The sequence below is a fragment of the Diabrotica virgifera genome, chromosome 4 (assembly GCF_917563875.1).
Source record: "Diabrotica virgifera virgifera chromosome 4, PGI_DIABVI_V3a".
Taxonomy (NCBI): Eukaryota; Metazoa; Arthropoda; class Insecta; order Coleoptera; family Chrysomelidae; genus Diabrotica; species Diabrotica virgifera.
Genome location: NC_065446.1, coordinates 68,785,027 through 68,804,328, shown reverse-complemented (window position 1 = coordinate 68,804,328; position 19,302 = coordinate 68,785,027). Strand labels below are relative to the sequence as shown.

Genomic DNA, 19,302 nt, shown 5'->3' with positions numbered 1-19,302 from the left:
ATATATATATATATATATATATATATATATATATATATATATATATATATATATATATATATATATATATACTTTATCCAAGTCATTTTGTAGAATTTTACTATCCAATAAGTTCTCTACAATGTGAAATAATTTTAAGTCATCAGCAAAGAGTAGAAAGTTAACATTTTCAATTACAGATGATAGATCATTGATAAAGAGGTTAAATAATAATGGTCCACAATGTGAGCCATGTGGTACTCCTGAATGAACCTGAATTTCATTAGATATATAACTGCCAATTTTAACACGTTGTTGACGACCATAAAGAAAGCTACTGAACAAGGTCTCAATGCCATTCCCTAAACCAAGATTCTTCAACTTATATACGAGTAGGTCATGATTGACTCTATCGAAGGCTTTAGAGAAATCTGTGTAAATACAATCAACTTGTAATCCCTTTTCGATAGCCTCTAATATAAAACTGTGATAACAAAGTAAATTTCTAACAGTACATTTACTTGATTGAAAACCATGCTGTTGTGGTATAATTACATTTTTACATGCCCAATTTAAGTGACGAGTCACTAATTTATCCAACAATTTAGGTAATGTTGATTGTATGCCTATACCCCTGTAGTTTTTAATATTTTCCCTATCACCTGATTTAAAAATTGGTGTAATAAAACTATCCTTCCAAAAATCAGGAAATTTTTCTGTTTCCAAAGACAAGTTAAACAAATATAAAATGGGATAGGCTAAAGTAAATTTGCAACATTTAATTAAAAGAGCGGGGACACCATCTGGGCCAAATGAAGACTTGTTTTTTAATTGGTTAATACCTTCGAACACTTCAATAATACTTAGAGTTACCCTGTTCAAGTCAATTACATCAATAGAGGTAGTAGTTGGTAATGTTATTTTGTTATCTGAATATACTGTGCTAAAGTTTTCAGCAAAAAGGTTAACAACAGTTTGACCATCAGAACTACGTTCATCATTTAAAAACATTGTATTGGGATAACCGTTAGATTTACGTAAATTACTGACATATTTCCAAAAACAACTAGGATCGTTCTGAATATTTGTTTCAGTTTTAATAAAATAGTTTCTATAACAAATCTCACTCAGAGCTTTACATTGTAAGCGTAGTTCACAAAATTTATGATAGTCAAAAGGTTTAAGTGTTTGTTTGTATTGTTTGTGCTGCATTTTTTCTTAAAAACCAAATTTTTTAATTCTCTTGTAAACCATACTGGAAAAGTTGATGTTTTATAAAGTTTCAGTGGTACAAACAAATGAATAGCCTCATAGATAATGCTGTAGAAGAATTGAATAGCCAGATTAATATCCTTGATATTATACATATATGACCAATTAATATGAGCAAGATAATTATTTATACCTATAAAATCAATATTCCTAAAATCATAGTAGAAAGTCTCAATTGGTAGTGATGAACTAGAGCTATCAGGAACTGTCACACAATAAGGTACATGATGAAAACTACTGTTAAATAGTATATCTGTTGCTTCAGTAATCTTACTACTCAAATTATGTGTATAAAGTAAGTCTAGAAAAACCCCACGTTTATTAGGAATATGATTCCGTTGATTAAGACCACATGCACCAAAAGAGTCAGATAAAAATTTGCCATTGGATAAATCTGGACAAATCAAGGTTCAAGAATGTCATCTTTCAGCATCCAAGTGGCGTCCGGCATGTTAAAGTCACCAAAAATAGTTACTTCTGAGCCTAAGATATCAATAATACACTTGAATAAGCAGTCAATCACAACAAGCATTGATGCAATCAATCTTGTAGAAGACCATGATGAATGTTTTGCTCTGTGTCTAACTGAGCACTGGAAAACAGATCAACTGAGGGACTACAATGTGAAAAATTTCAAACTGATATCTTTATATTGTAGAGGCATTTCACAGGAACATGGTGGTAGTGCGGTATATATCAAAGAACCGTTTATTGCAAAAGCCCCGGAAGACATTTCAAGCTTATCAGAAAGATCAGTGTTTGAGTGTTCTGCTGCAGAGGTGCGAATTGATGGGAAAAAGATCATAGTGCTGTCCATATACCGAACCGAAAACCCACAAATTTTAATAGATAAACTGGACCAAATACTCTGTGACCTAGTTGACAAGGACTCCATCATTTTTCTGGCTGGCGATTTTAATTTGGATATGCTGCTTGATGGTGTAGGTTGGCCAGGTACATTAAAAACGTTTTTGAGCTCCTTTGATATTAAACCCTCCATCAAAGACTATACACGCATACAAGGTAACAAAAAATCCTGTATAGACAATATTTTTACAAATCTAGACATATTTGATTATGTTATATTCAATCCCCATACATCTGATCATACTGCTCAAAAGGTAAAATTTGAATTAAATAATATTGACTCAAATATAACAAAAAAACGAATATTTAACAATGAGAATAAAGATTATTTTAAACTTATGTTGAGTAATGTTGACTGGGTATCTGTTATCGAGACATTAGAAGTAGATGATCAGTGGGATACTTTCATGAGTATAGTTCAAAAAATTTTTGTAAACTCTTTTCCACTTAAAGAGATAAATACAACAAATAAAAAAAAATCTCAACAGTGCTTGCAAAATGATGATATAAAAAACTGTAAATCTAGGCTTGATGTTTTGTTTACACTATCTAGTAATAATGATGAATATAAAGATATTTACAGGGCAGAAAAACGTAAGTATAATGCTTTACTCACTCAATATCGAAAAAATTGTTATAAGGAACGAATTGAAAATAGTGAAAATAAAACTAAAATGGCTTGGCAGTTGGTAAAAGAGATTAAGGGCAATTCAAAAAATCAAGGTAATTTTTGTTTAGAGGGTGATCCTCAGGTGCTTTCTGATGAAATAAATCAATTTATGGCAAATGCTGCGGCTGAAGCTGTAAAGAAAATAAAGCCTGTAAAAAATTTTCAAATTAATATCGAACAAAATAATCATTGCATGTTTTTAACTCCTGTTTCAGAAAAAGAAATAAGCCATATAATAAATAACTTAAAAAACAAGCATAGCTCTGGTTATGATGAAATATCAACCAGTTTAATTAAATTTGTTTCATCAGAGATTTGTCTTCCTCTATCTTTTATAGTCAACACTTCTTTCAGGCAAGGTAAATTTCCTCAAAGTCTAAAACTAGCAATTGTCAAGCCACTACATAAAAAAGGTGATGCTACTAAGATGGAGAACTATAGACCAATAAGCCTTCTTCCATCATTCTCAAAAATATTCGAAAAAGCAATATATTACAGACTACAAAACTTTTTTACTACAAACAACTTATTTAGTAATTCGCAGCACGGTTTTCTTGCAGGGAGGTCAGTTGAGACAGCTACCTATGATTTTATATCAAAAATTTTAGAAAAACTAGAGTCAAAAATGAAAACACTAGGTGCTTTTTTAGACCTATCTAAGGCTTTTGATAGCCTAGATCATGCTCTCCTATTGCAAAAATTATATTGTTATGGAATACAGGGACCAGCATTGAAATGGATAAAATCATTTCTTACAGATAGATCACAAAAAGTATGCTTGGAGAAACAGGGATGTAAGGTTTACTCTGAACCGATAAACTTAAAATTAGGTATACCACAGGGGAGCGTTTTAGGGCCTTTTCTCTTTTTGGTCTATATAAATGACCTGCCAAATGCAGTGATTAGTGGTTCCTCAAACCTGGTAAACTTTGGTGATGACTCAAACATGCTATTTTGGGAAGAAACATTAGAAACACTCCTCACAGTGGCAGAACAAACTCTGGACAAGGCTGAACAGTGGTTCTGTGGAAATAGGCTGGTGCTTAATACTGATAAGACAGTATTTGTTTACTTTAGAACCAGCCAATCACGAGAAGAGTTCCCAGATACAGTCAATCTTTTATCCCAAAACACAGAACCTTCTAAATCAGTTAAGTTTCTTGGTCTTCATATTGACCAGAACTTGAATTGGGGAGAACAAATAAAAAATTCAACAAAAAAACTAAATAGAGCCTGCTACTCATTAAGAGTTTTGAAAAACTATCTAGACCAGGGAATCTTACTATCGGTATATTATGCAAACTTTTATTCTCTTATGCGATATGGAATAGTCTTCTGGGGTGCTTCGGTGGATAGCTCAACTGTCTTCATAGTCCAAAAAAAGGCAGTCAGGGTGATCCTAGGACTAAAGGCGAGAGAATCCTGTAGAGGCCGATTCAAATTACTCAATATACTCACTTTCTCAGCTATCTATATATATGAATGTATTATGTTTCTCTTTAAAAATTTTACTTTATTTTATCACCTACAACCAAATCATGAATATAACACAAGAAGCCTTAATTTGAATATTCCACTTCACAGATTGTCCCTAACAGAGAGAAGTCCTTTGTATGCATGCGTTAAATTTTACAATAGTCTACCATCTGACATTCAACGGGAAACAAGCTATAAAGCTTTTAAAAAAACGATTTTTCAACACCTGGTTAACATTGAGCCGTATACTGTGGTGGAGTACCTGGCCTATCAGCCTTGATCAGCATATATGTAATTTGTATTGTTTGTATATTTTAGTGTATTGTTAATATATCTTTTTAATATGTGATTATTAGTAACATTTTTTAATATGTGATTGTTAGTAATGTGACGTTATTTGCTCAATTATGTTAAAAATTTATGCAAATAAAAATTTACTCTACTCTAAGCCATTACCTCCATTGTACCCAAATGGGAATTGTATACTTAACCGACGCCAAAAAAAAGATATTTTACAGTTAATTGAATTTATTCCACCTATCTATCATAACTTCTTTCCTTTCAGTCTTTAAAATGTTCCATTAGCAGAGCACGATGAAATTTCCATAGTTGATAAAAATTTTGAATAAAGTTTTCAATATTTAACAAATTATGATTTTTTAAGTTAATTTATGCCGTAAAATGTTTATTTTGTAATAAAATGATATTGTAATTAACATATTTGTCTTATTTGGTTTTGGTCCACTACTGAAAAACAAAAACTTTTACTTTGATCATTCAAGATGGCGCCGAACGATGCGCACGTGAAATTACTCCTCTCTGTAAATGATGAGAATTTTAAGGAAAAAGCATTCAAATGTTGCCAGAAAACTACTAACGTTATAGTGTGCATAAAATGTGGAAGTATTTTTCATTTATCTTGTTCATCAAGAAAAAAGCAGAAATGTATAAAGTTATGTGATACTAGAATTGTATGTGAGACATGTGAACAATCTGAAAATCCCAAAGGAAACTCAGTAAGTCATACTCAAGAGGTAAATGCACATATCCTACAGTTGGAAATTGATTTTCTAAAAACAATTTTAAGTGAAAAAGAGGAAAAATATAAAATTTTATTTGATAATAATCAATTGTTAAAAAGAACTAACGAGCTCCTTGAAGAAAAAGTAAAACAAAAAACTAAAGAACCTGAATTCAAGGTAATTAACGTTGACAAAAGAAAAAACTGGACTTCCCCTGGTAAAGATGATAAACAACTACAAAATGTTAATGACCTTACTAATAGTAAACAAACTGAATTAGTAGTGACTAAAATTCCTGCAGACGGAACGCTAGCGCGATCCTCAACATCGACAAACTTTGGAAATGAAGTGCCAAATGAAAAAAAATACATTACATCAAGACAAATGAGTGCCGCAATGCAAGAAGCCAAAACTCAAACTGTTTTACATAATCTGTTGAACACTGAAAATAATGCTCCGGTTCTTTCAGAGTCTTCAAGCAACGGTGCGTGGAGACAGGTAGCTCATAGAAAAAAGAGGAAGTTCTTAGTTGGAAGTACCGAGTCGCCTTGCAACATTGAGGCTGTTCCACAAATGATCAACCTACATGTGACTCGCCTAAAGCCTGACACAAAACCGGAGCAATTAGAAAAGTTCCTGGAAAATCATTTAGATGGCGTAAAATGCGAAATCCATCAGTCCAAAAAACCTGACATATATGCATCCATGAAAGTGACCATTAGACGAGACTTAATTAAGAATGCATGGAAGCGAGAAATCTGGCCCAGCGGAGCATTAGTCTCGTTTTTCAAGATGAGGAGGACGCTGTCGCATTAGGTGGGTCCTCAAGCAATACAACTATTTCACGTATAGTAAATGACTTTAAATTGAAGTTAATCTCGGTTAATGTACAATGTTTAACAAACAAACTTTTAAATCTTGAGCTTTTTTCTAATGCTGAAAAACCTGACATTCTATGTATTCAGGAGCACTGGTGTAATGAGGATAATATTAATCTTATTTATATCCCAGGGTACACTTTAGTAACCCATTTTACTAGAAAAAATAAAATACATGGTGGAACTCTTATTTTATCTAAATCTGGGACAGACAAGTATGCAGTCTCAGTCGTTGATTGCCGTAAATTCTCTGAGGAAGAAAGCTTTGAATGTTGTGCTGTGACTATTTTAATCAGTAACTGTAAATTTCTAGTCATTAATGTGTACAGAACGCCTAACAGCAATCTAGATTCTTTTATAAATAATTGTTTTAATATTTTAGGTCATTTTCACAACCGTGTTGATAAAATTTATCTCTGTGGAGACTTTAATATCAACTACTTAATTCAGAGCAATGAAAAACTTCGATTAGATGATCTTTTTCAATCGTTTGGTTTGTCTCTTAATATCCCAAATATACCAACACGTATTTTCATGAATAACAATAAAGTAACAAAAACAAAAATTGACTACATTGCTACTAATAATATCACTATGAATCATACTTGTCAAGTCAATCAACCCAATATGGGTGACCATCTTGCCATTATTTTTGACATTGTTGTAGGTCGTAATCAGGATAGGATGGAATCTAATATAAAACAGCAGTGTTTTAGGTGTTTAAATGATAATAATTTAGACATCCTAAAACAAGACTTAATGAGGATTGGTTTTTGCGAGGTATACAATGAAAGTAATATTAATAACGCTTTTATCGAATTTATGGATACTTTAAACTTTGCTATTACTTCAAACTGTCCCCTTAAAAGTAAAATAGGTAAGGACGTGCATAAAAGTAAAGGTTGGGTTGATCATGACATATATGCTAGGAGTAAACAATTAAAAAACCTATTTAATGAAGCTAAAAACTCTAATAATAGTAACATCTGGAATGAGTATAAAGCTACCAAGAAGGAATACAATAATCTTATTGCTGAAAAGAAAAGGGAATTCAATTATCTTCAAATTGTAAGTAGTAATAATAAACAAAAAACTATGTGGAGTATAGTAAATAAAACTATAGGGAGAAAGCAAAGTACTAATAAAATTAAACTCAAAATTGAAGACAAACTAATATCAGATGATAAAAATTTAGCTCAATATTTTGCATGCCATTTCAATGACAGAAATAATGCACTAAAAAATAGGCTTGACAATAACCCTCAAAACTGTACTTTATCACATAGGTGGACTATAGACAGTTTTGTTTATTTTCCAGTAACATCTGATGAAGTTCTTGATATTATTTGTGGTCTTAAAAATAAACATTCTTTTGGAAATGATGAATTAAACACAAGAATGATCAAACACATCAAGGATGTTATATCAGAACCGCTGGCATATTTAATTAACCTAGTATACAACACAGGTGAATTTCCTGAAAACCTAAAATTAAGTAAAATTGTTCCAGTATATAAAAAATCCGATCACACTTGTATTGATAATTATAGACCTATTTCTTTGTTAAATGTAATTTCAAAAATTTTTGAACGAGCTTACTACACTAGGATCATACAGTTTTTGGACAAAAATAATGCACTGTGTTCAGAACAGCATGGCTTTCGATCCGGAAGATCAACAGAGGGGGCTACTGAAGTATTTATGGAATCTGTCTATAGGCATCTTGATGATGGTCTTCTTGTAGTGGGTATCTTCTTTGATCTTTCCAGAGCATTCGACAGTCTTAAATTTGAATTTGTCCTTAACAAATTGTATGTCCACGGAATAAGAGGTAACATGTTAAATTTATTGAACTCATATCTTCTGGAGAGGAAATTCTATGTTGAATTAAACAAGGAAAGGTCAGACATCTTCAGTGTAGATGTAGGAGTGCCGCAGGGATCTGTGTTGGGACCACTGCTATTTCTTATTTTTGTCAATGACCTACCCGATCATATTACTCATGACCACATTGTAATGTACGCAGATGACTCATCTGTGATTGTATCAGCACATACATACGTAGAGCTTCAAAATAGAGTGTCAAGGGTTATCAGATTATTCCAAACATGGTGTACACAAAACTTGCTACAACTGAATATTGATAAAACATCGTATATACATTTTAGATGCAAACGAAATATGCCAGTTGTGTCTATTCCTGAAATTGTAAATATTCCTAACATAAAATTTTTAGGTGTATTCTTGGACCAGTTTATGAGTTGGGATGTTCACGTTGAATATGTTAATAAGAAACTAAATTGTTCATTCTATGCTTTAGTACAGTTGAAGAGAACACTCAGTATTAAAACTCTCATTAATGTATATTATTCTTTGGTTTATTGTCACCTTACTTATAATGTTACGTTATGGGGTAATTCCACAAAATCAGACACAGTGTTTATTAAACAGAAGAGAATTATTAGACTTATCTTCAATATTCCTTTTGGGCATACTTGTAAGCAAGTTTTCATTAATAACAATATCTTACCGTTGCCTTCCATATATATCTTGAAATCCATATTGTATATTAAGCATAATTTACATTCATTCAAGAGAAATTCTGATTTACATGCATACTCAACTAGGAATGCCAATCAGTTTGTTACTGTTGGTCACAAACTATCCAAATTTGAGAAGTCCACAGATTATGTGGGGGTCAGGCTATATAATCATCTTCCAAATGAAGTTAGATCTTTGCATCCGGTGAAATTCAAAAGAGTTGTGAAAAGTATACTATGTAAACATGCATTCTACAGTGTAGAAGAATACTTAGCAACTAGATTGCTGTTATGAGTTCTGTCTAATATTAATAATTTTCATATTTATCAATGTACATTATGTTAAATCTAAAATTTAAGTGTATGTATAGGTATTTGATTATGTGTCTGTGACTATATTGTGTTGTATATCTGACGTGTATATCCATCTTTATGATGGCAGCTGTAAAGCTATACCAATAAAGTATTCTATTCTATTCTATTTATTAAAGCCAGAGTGGATCAAGCCACAAAAACTTCTTCTTTAGTGCAATTTGTGATATATTTTTAATGTTGTAGCAAAACTTCACTTACCTTTTCTTATCATTTGACCAAAAATTAAGCGTTCTTAAAATGATTTTAGAAGCATTAAAAAAATTATGAAAAATCAAACATTTTTTAAACACATTTATCTTCAATAAAGTTATTACGTGGATGGTCCGCTCTGGTTCTCAACGCCTTAATTGTATGCAATCAGGGTTTGATATGGTATTAAACTTTACATTTAATAAATTCCAAGAAATCAAATAGATACCTAGAATAAATACCTAATAAAACTGCTTATCATTAGTGGCAATAGCGCTTTGTGTAAATCGAAATTCTTATGAGGTACACATTTAGTGTTAATGCACTAGTAATTGAGTTATAACAGGCTGCTTTTTATCGAAGCCATTGCAATGTTCCGTACAAAATAGTTAAACTGTTGTAGTTGTGATATTTAGCCGGTTGAGCATTTAAAAGTTACTACAGTTTTATATGGGATAGATATACATGATTACAAGCGGATCCCATGATTAATTATTTATATGGGAAATAAGCCACAATTAAAATGAAAAAAATAATTTTATTAACGTTTCGACGCCCAAATCGGGTGCCGTTGTCAAAATACAAAATATTACTAAAATAAACTAAAGTGTTGTTGCTAAGCAAAAAAATTCTTCTAATAATTTATTTAATCTCACTCATTTATATTGGCAATTCAGACATATATTATACATTTTAAAGTAGAAGACTTTAAAATGATATTGCCAATATTTATGAGTTGCGTTCCTGGGACGACTTACTGAAAGATAGTTCATTCGATTACATGAAATTAACCCCAACTCAAGAATATCCGTCATAAAAAATTATAGCATGTGATATGTCTTTAAAAAGACAACCAAATGCAACGACAGTAAAATTCTCGCGTTAGAGACTTCATAGTAAATCACAAGGGAAAACCAGGAAAAACCTGTGATACTATCCCGACATCGTAAGTATTTGGTCTTACATTAATTTACTCTCAAAAAATAATACCAAATTCTGACTTAATAATATACTAAAATATGTACTAGCTCGATATTATTGACTTACTAATCTTGGTATTTTCTTTCTATTGACTTCCTCTTTCAGTATGGGTAACCACATCCTACTGCATTCTACCGAGGAATTTGCGACACAATTGGTTTCATTTAGCATAATTAGAGCCGCTTCTTTGATTTTTCTCTTTTTACTATCTGATTCTTTCAGGACTATACTTGAATCTCTCCACTGAACTCTATGTTCATTATCCCATGCGTGTTGACATATTTGAGATCTCTCAAATTCTCTATTTTTAATATAAGATTGATGTTCATTTATTCTAACGTCTAATGGTCTTGATGTCTCACCTAAATAAAATTGTTCGCATTCACAAGGTATTTTATAAATGCAATTCTTTGTTCTTTCTTGATCATTGTTAGGTTTAGTTTTAGATAGAATAGATCTCAATGTGTTTGTTGTTTTGAATGTTGTTGAAATGTTGAATTTATTTCCTATTGTTTTAAGTTTCTCGGATAGTCCTTTTATATATGGTATTGATATTTTCCTCGTATTATTTCTGGTGAATGTTGTAGGATCCCGTTCTAAGTTGTTCTGTTCCATTCGATCCAATCTTGACAATTCCTTATTTATAAACGATAAAGGATAATCATTTTTTAATAAAACAGATGTTAACAATTGTTTTTCTGCTAAAAAGGAATTTTCGTTAGAACAAGTAATTTTGGCTCTATCATATAAGGATTTAATGATTCCCTTTTTAACGTTGATGTTGTGATTTGACTTGTAATTGAGATATCTGTTGGTGTGTGTTGGTTTTCTATACACTTGAGTCTCATATCCAATATCCTTCTTTGAGATCAAAACATCGAGGAAAGGTAGGCTGTTATTGTATTCCTTTTCCATTGTAAATTTTATTGTCTCTTCTTGATCGTTTATAATATTCAGGAACGTATCCAACAATTCTGATCTATGAGGCCATATTGAAAACACATCATCTACATATCTCCACTATACTGTGGGTTTTAAATTTTGTTTAAAAATAATATTAGTTTCGAAATCCTCCATAAATATATTAGCCAATAATGGAGATAAAGAAGAGCCCATTGCTAGACCAAAATTTTGTTTATAGAATTCATTGTTTAGTTGAAAATAGGTATTATGGGTACATAATGTCAATAACTCCATTATAGCTGATACATTTCGTCTTGTCCTAGTTGCCAATGTATTATCATTCTCTAATTTCGTTTTGATTATGTTTAAAGTTTTATCTAATGGTACATTTGTAAATAAACTGTTTATGTCAAAACTTACTAAAATATTATTTGGATTAAATTCAATAGTTGATAATTTGTTTAAAAAATGTTTTGTATTTTTTATAAAAGTGTCATCATTATTAGCAAATGGTTTTAGAATGTTTAATAAGAATTTTGATAGTTCACTACAAGGAGAATTGATGGTACTACAAATGGGTCTAAGTGGTATGTTCGCTTTATGAATTTTCGGCACTCCATAAAAATGTGGTGTCTTACTGTAGTGAGGTGTCATTAATTTTCTTTGATAGTATGTTAGATCATTTTTAAATTTGAATAAAGTTCTATATATTTTGTTTTCTAGTGTCTTCGTTGGATCCTTCGTTAATTTGCTATAAGGTCCATTTGTAATTAGATCTGTAATTTTGTCCTCATATTGTATTTTATTTTATTTATATATTTCTTATTTATTTATATGGCTTATTTCCCATATAAATAATTAATCATAAAAATGCCACAAGGAAATAGCTTCAGAACAACATTAAGAATCCCATGATTACTTCATTTTCATAAAATTTTTGACTTACAACAGTTTTGCACTGAGGGTGCGATATTTTACCTGTATATTCATGTGTAGCATCTAATGGATCTATCCAAATCGTAACATCTTCTTCATTAATTAAATTATTATTTATATCCACAGCATTCATTAACGAATAATCAACATTAGCTTTATCATCACAGTTTTTAACATTCTCTTCTGAAATCAGTTTCACTCTAGGGAAGAAATATTTAATTGTTTTTGTCATATCACAGTGAGATAAAATATCAGCATTAGTTACACTTTCTTGCATACCCTCTTTGGTTAAACCTTTACTTTGAACGTTCATGTTTTCTTTGCTTTCTACTACCCTCTTGCCACCATTTTCTGCTGCCTTTATTGCTACATTTAGAAGAGTGGACAAATTAATTTTTTTTGTTTCTGAGGTAGCCTCTGAATTTTTAGTAAATACGTGTAATCCAAAAATGAATATTATACATAATACTATAAATATTCCGAATTTATTCAATCTTATGGTACCGCCGAGATTCATGTTGTAATTGCAATCTTTACATTTCTACTTTAAACACAATTTATTACTGCTAGTTATTAGCCTAAGGCATTATCACAGTATCCTATACTGTGGCATTATTGTTTCTTTTTTAATATGCAACTATTGTGAGCGCTTGCAGTAATAAATCAAATTCAAATTATTTATAATTTTAAATATTTCTATCAACACAAATTAATGTAAACAATAATCACTTGTCACTTGTCACTTGGCACTTGGCACCTCTTGGCACCTTGGCAGTGTCAACCAAATGTACTGGCAGAGGCAGATGCACAAATAGGCAGACCTCTTTTTTCCTTGTAGAGGCAGACCAATAAAAAGAAAAAGAAGAAGGGGTCATATAATTTGTGCCAGGTGCCAGCTGCCAGGCCAGGTGCCATGCACACAAAGGAAAATACAGAAAGAAGACGACAAACAATCATAAAAATCACAACACACCAACACACAACACCAACAAAGTGATTTTTGTATTTGAATATTATTTTTATTGTATTAATTTGTATTTTTAACAAAATGACGATTGTTTACGTATATAAAGAAGATGATCCATCCAGAGAATTGTTACAACTGAATGAGGGATTGCACTATATTGGAAGAGAAACACCAATTGAGGTAAGTATGATATTAAAATTATCTATCACTTGAGAATTGTATATGATTTACACATATGAGGAAAGCTATAAACTTACATCATTTTGTCTATGTAAGTGTAAGTAAATAATGAACCTTATATCAACTGTTTCTATATCTAGTTCAGCCAGCACCTATATCTAAATATTCTCTGGTACAAAGCTGGGCTATTTGTTTACATTATCCTGTTGTCCATATTAGTTTGTGTTTTCTTTGTATATTGCAGTGGTTCGCAACCTTTTATGTCTGGCGACCCACCTTCTGATGTTTTTCATATTAGCGACCCATTCCTCACCCACGGACTGGCACTATTATACTTCTTTTGATGAGCATTTTTCAGTGCGTCACAAATGATAGAAGAAAAGCTAAGTCCGTGATAATACCAACGAACTGTCAACACTGATGGAATGGCCCCGTCCCATTCAAACAGTGAAGCGAGATTGGCTCCAACATACAAGAGAGAGGTCCTAGAGAGACAGAAAATTTGCCAGGTAAAATTTGCTACAACTACAACCAGAGTTGCCAGATGTGAATAAATCCCCCACTTAGAAACTGAAATTCCCTCAAATCACCCAAATTTAAATTTTTGCCACATTTTAATAAATTAGTAGTCAAATGTAGAGAACAGTAAACAAAAATTATACTACTTATCAACAGAAGGGTCTGGAAATAATTCATAGGTCCTATCTTCTTCGATTATATGAGAGTATAATATACATTACTATGTGTACATTCGCAAATTTAATTTCCCATGGCCCCTTAAAATCATCCATAATTTTCACCCCAAAAAATCTCCCAACCATTTCTGCTTAGAGAAGTTCCCCTATATTCAAGCTTCAAATTACCCCAAAATTGTGGGAAAATACCCCAATCTGGCAACCCTGAAGTACCTGACTAACACTGTCAATTTGTTTGTTTACCAAAGATGGCGATTATCTTCCCTCCTTTACCTGATTACCTTCTATCTCATCCTGCCGCCATTAAATTCACTTCATGGCGATTCCATCAGTGTTGACAGTTCGTTGGATAATACACATTTATGACATTTATTCTAACATGACATTTTGGTTAAATCTGACACATTTTATTCGCAGTTTGGCATAAAAACAAATCAATTGTGTTTATTGCATTTATAAAATGGTATTTTCTTTGATTTGTATAGTCTTATAAATTGTACAGATTATATTTGTAGATATATTATATAATTAGTAAATCATTTTTTCGATTATAGCGCCATCTATTGACAATTAGAATAAATGTTATAAATGTCACCGACAAAATGTAACCACTGACGTGCGTTTTTTTCTGTCACATACAATTTAATGCTTTAGAATGAAATCGAAAAACTGTGACGCACTGAAAGATCCTCATGAGAAAAAGCATACCAGATTCTGCACAATCATTGCACGCTATTCAGCTACTGTAAGGGCAACGCCGCGACCCATCTGAAATTTGCTCATGACCCACTAGTGCTAGTGGGTCGCGACCCACTGGTTGGGAAACACTGGTATATTGTATAGCTCTGGAGTTCCCAGTAAAAGAAGTATAAGTCAATTTAGACAACTTTTCAGGAGAAGTAAAAGATGATAATTAATTGGCATATCTAGGTACTACCAATTGAAGGGTTTGGTGCAAGAACTTGTCAAAGACCATTTTTGTTGAAATTGAGTTAATGACATTTCTTGTCTTCAAAAATACCTCCGCACAAGCCCTCTTATCCTTAAAGGGATGCCTCAAGGTGGTGTATTGTCACTGTCATTATGGAACATAGTTGTTGATGATCTGATTCATGGGCTATGTGCCCAAGGAATCTGGGTCCAGGGTTTCGCAGATGCTATTGTAATAGTAACTAGGGGAAAATTTCCCAGCACTGTTGTGGATCAGATGCGATATGCTCTTCACTACATAGAGAACTGTTGTCTGAAAGAGAACCTCTCCATGAACCCTTCTAAAACTGAACTGGTAGCCTTTACAAATAAGAGGAAGCTTACAGGACTGAGTGAGCTGAAATTATTTGGAGAGGTACTGGAAAGAACCAATGAGGTTAAGTATCTAGGGGTAAATCATATAGGGGTAAACCTGGATTTGAAACTCAATTGGAATACTTGTATTACCAATATAACCAATAGAGCTAAGCGACTCTTCTGGAACTGCAGACGAGTTGTAGATAAAACCTGGGGCTTGAGACCAAAGGTAATCTGTTGGTTGTACACATCAGTGATATGACCGACAGTCACTTATGGGTCAGTACTCCAGTGGAGAAAGACAGCTTCGAATTATGTATTGAATAGCCACACAAACACTACTGGGACTATACTTGAGGAATCCATCTTTATGATGAACTCAGATATGATGACACCAGAACTAATCTTCACTGAAAGGTCAAAATTCATAGTAAACAAGGTAGAGATAGTGCAAACACTCCTGACCATGGAGCTGCGTGAAGGCGGATATTTTCACATTGCATAGCACAGTGTGTTTCGCATGGCAGTGGGGACTAAACCAAATTTCGTCTACTGTGCCGTGGTCACGAGTGTTTGCACTATCTCTATCAACGACATGCCATACTGCTGTGCTTAGCAAAAACGCTGTATCTGCAAAAATCTGAAAAATTTAATTTTTACTTCTTTCTAACCCAAATGTGCATATCTATCTTATTTGCTTACTAAATATGACGTAAGTTAAGCCAAAATACATTAAACACACCTCATCTTATGCCATATCCTGTGTAAATGTATACGAATTCTTAAACAAAAATCGATTTTACTTGAATATGATGTCTCTGTAGATACAGTGTTTTGGCTAAGCATGGCAGCATATTGTTTATTTATTATTTATTGACGGACCGAAGTCCATTAGTACATGATTCAATTAAAACGTCACACAAATTATAAAAACAATTCAAAATAAGATCTAGTACTAGTAGGTCCTGAAGTTTTAAAAACTGCGGTGGTCATTCCGGTTTTTAAAAAGAAAGAGACAGAGCAAATGTCTAATTACAGACCTATCTCTCTGTTACCTATATTCTCGAAGATATTTGAAAAATGTCTTGCTGGAAAAATAGCAAGTTTCTTTGAGTCTAACGGGCTCTTCGTTGAATCTCAATTTGGCTTCAGAAAGGGTTTGAAGACTGTTCAGGGTATTTTGAATCTTGTAACATACATCCAAGATGCTTTTGAACAAGGTAACTATGTGTCTTCCAACTTTTGCAACCTAAGTAAAGCCTTCGATTGTGTGTCCCACGAAATTCTTACTGCTAAATTGAGTAAATATAACTTCTCAATCTCCAGTATATCATTGATAAAAAATTATTTGACGGACCGCTGCCAGAGGGTGAGATTTGCAGGTGTTGAATCAGAGAGAGGATGCTTGCGCATAGGAGTTCCTCAGGGCTCTGTGTTGGGTCCCTTATTATTCTTGATATACATCAATGATTTACCACTTTCATGTCAAACTGCGCATTTCACTCTCTTTGCAGATGACACAACAATCTCATCCTGCAGTAAGGATTTGGTAACAGCAGTGGGGAGTTCGTGGGGTTCAGTGTCGGAGGCAGAACAATGGTTCCATTCTAATAGGCTGTTTCTCAATACAACCAAAACACAGTCCTTACTTTTTTCAACTAGAAATATTCCTGATGAACTGGACAATGCATCCTGTGCTAAATTTCTTGGTGTTCTGCTGGACCCTGGTCTGATATGGGATGCTCATACCACCTCTTTAGTAGCAAAGCTATCATCAAATAAATTTTTGCTTTGTGGACTTTCATCCTGTGTTTCCGCTTCCATACTAAAGCAGGCATATTTTTCTTTGTGTCACTCACATATCTCCTATGCTATTCTCGCATGGGGCCATAGTGCAGGAGCGAAGGATGTATTCAGACTGCAGAGAAGGGCCATTCGCATTGTCGCCGGCTTGCCATATAGAGCCGATTGCAGACAAGTTTTTATAGATTGGAAAATATTAACATTACCTTGCCAGTATATATATGATAATCTTATATATGTAAAATGCAATATGCATAAATTCCAGACTCATGAACAGATTCATAATATTAACACACGCTTTAGAGGGAACCTTGCCCCAAAGTTTCGTAGGCTGGAGAGGTGCAGAGATGGCCCATCATGTCTGGCTATACATTTCTTTAATAAATTACCCCTAATAATTCGAGAACTGCCCTTAGATACATACAAAATAAAAATCAAAGAACTTCTTTTGGTGGGTGCTTACTATTCTCAGGAGGAATATCTCGGGGCTACCCTGTTGTGATAGTCCTACAGCTCTCTTAAATGTTCTGTGTGCTCTTGTGTTTTATGCTAATATTCTAACTTTGTGTTAAGTATTTAGACTAGGTGATAAAATTTTATAGATTTTACTTATTAAGTGTTGCTTGCCAATGTATTTCAATGATGCATTTTAACAGACTTTGACTTATGTAAATACTCTGTATATTCACATCAATAAACTGAATTGAAAAAAAAATTGAAAAAGGTACAAAGTTGGTAAATATATAATAAACAACAACAAAAAAATAAAATTACTTGCTCTCATTTAACAATTGAGAGCTAGCCCTATCATATAAAGTAAAAAATTTAAATATCTAAAACATTTTGCATTTGACAAATACAACTTATCTTAGAACAAAGACAATAATAGTAATAGACAAATCAGTCTTGAAATTAGAACATTAAGTTAAATATAAATGTAATTGTGTGGAAAACGCAGTAAAGTCGTTCATAAAGAAATCAATATGCGGAGATAATGTGTTTGCTAATTTAATAGTTTTACAGAGATAGGAACTTGAACCATAGTTTGTATGGTTAATGACTTCGTGGAAGGTGGTCACAGAACAGGTGGTTCTTGAAGGTACACGTAGACCAATTTTATTTAAGAGTGAGGTACAGAATTTATGACCATGAATTAAGTTATATAAGAAGCAAAGATCTTTATGTTGACGACGACTCTGTAATGAGTCAAGTCGAATAATGTGCAGTAAAGACTCGTAACTTTGACCAGTGAGATGCATCTTATAAGCATAATAATGTAAGAATTTACGCTGAACTTGTTCGATTTTATTAATGTGACAATTATATTGAGGTGACCAAACACATGATGCATAATCTAAATGTGGTCTAACCAAAGAACAATAAAGGAGTTTTAAAGAACGACCAGTCGTAAAGTCAGAGCTACATCTTTTAACAAAGCCAAGCATTAATAATGACTTAAAAACCATGCTATTAATGTGTAGGTTGAAATTCAAGTTAGTGTCAAGAATAACACCCAGATCTATAACTGAGTCAACTAATTGTAACCTAGTGTCCCGTATATAGTAAGAATTCTTCTCAAAGTTTCTTAGTCGAGTAAAAGTTATAGCATGGCATTTGTTTGCATTTAAGTCCATACATTAAGTGAGCACCATTCCACAAGACCATTAAGATCTGATTGCAAATTGTAGCGATCCAAATCAGAGGTAATTATGTGAAATAATTTAAGGTCATCAGCAAATAGAAGAAATTGAGCAAAATTGAAACTTTTATTTATGTCATTTATAAATAAATTAATTTCATTAGAGAAATAATTCTTAATACGAACTATCTGCCTTCTATCTAATAGATAATTTCGAATCCAACTAAGCAGAGGATCAGAGAAACCTAACTTTCGATCTTATGTAACAATAACGTATGGTTGACCCTATCGAATGCCTTGGAAAAATCTGTATAAATCGCATCTACCTGTTGTTTGCTTTCCAATGCTTCATTTAAGAAGGAGGTATAATTTAACAAGTTCATTTCAGTTGATCTCCCCATAACAAAACCATACTGTTGTTCAATGATTACATTTTGTATAGTAGGCTTAATTTTGTCACATATTAAACTCTCAAACAGTTTAGGTATAGTATTAAGGATACTAATAGGTCTGTAGCTTTGAACCCTGCTTCTATCGTCATTCTTGAATATCGATGATATAAAACTAACTTTCCAAACGGGAGGGAATTCACTCGTTTGTAATGATTTTTGAAAAATAAAGAATAAGGGACGAGCAAGATTAA

At 32.6% G+C, this 19,302-nt stretch overlaps 2 protein-coding genes across 2 annotated transcripts in view; one reads left to right on the top strand and one right to left on the bottom strand.

The window, feature by feature from the left end:
- The window catches only part of LOC114337277 (putative inositol monophosphatase 3), a 62,156-nt gene extending 49,328 nt beyond the window's left edge, over positions 1-12,828 (bottom strand). The window contains exon 1 of the mRNA XM_028287686.1: positions 12,131-12,828. Coding sequence (XP_028143487.1) covers positions 12,131-12,605 — 475 coding nt within the window. The 5' untranslated portion in view covers positions 12,606-12,828. The remainder of the gene's footprint in view (positions 1-12,130) is intronic.
- A 52-nt stretch (positions 12,829-12,880) lies between these two features.
- LOC126883049 (uncharacterized) overlaps positions 12,881-19,302 on the top strand; it is a 57,569-nt gene continuing 51,147 nt past the window's right edge. Inside the window, exon 1 of the mRNA XM_050648241.1 lies at positions 12,881-13,235. Coding sequence (XP_050504198.1) covers positions 13,137-13,235 — 99 coding nt within the window. The 5' untranslated portion in view covers positions 12,881-13,136. The remainder of the gene's footprint in view (positions 13,236-19,302) is intronic.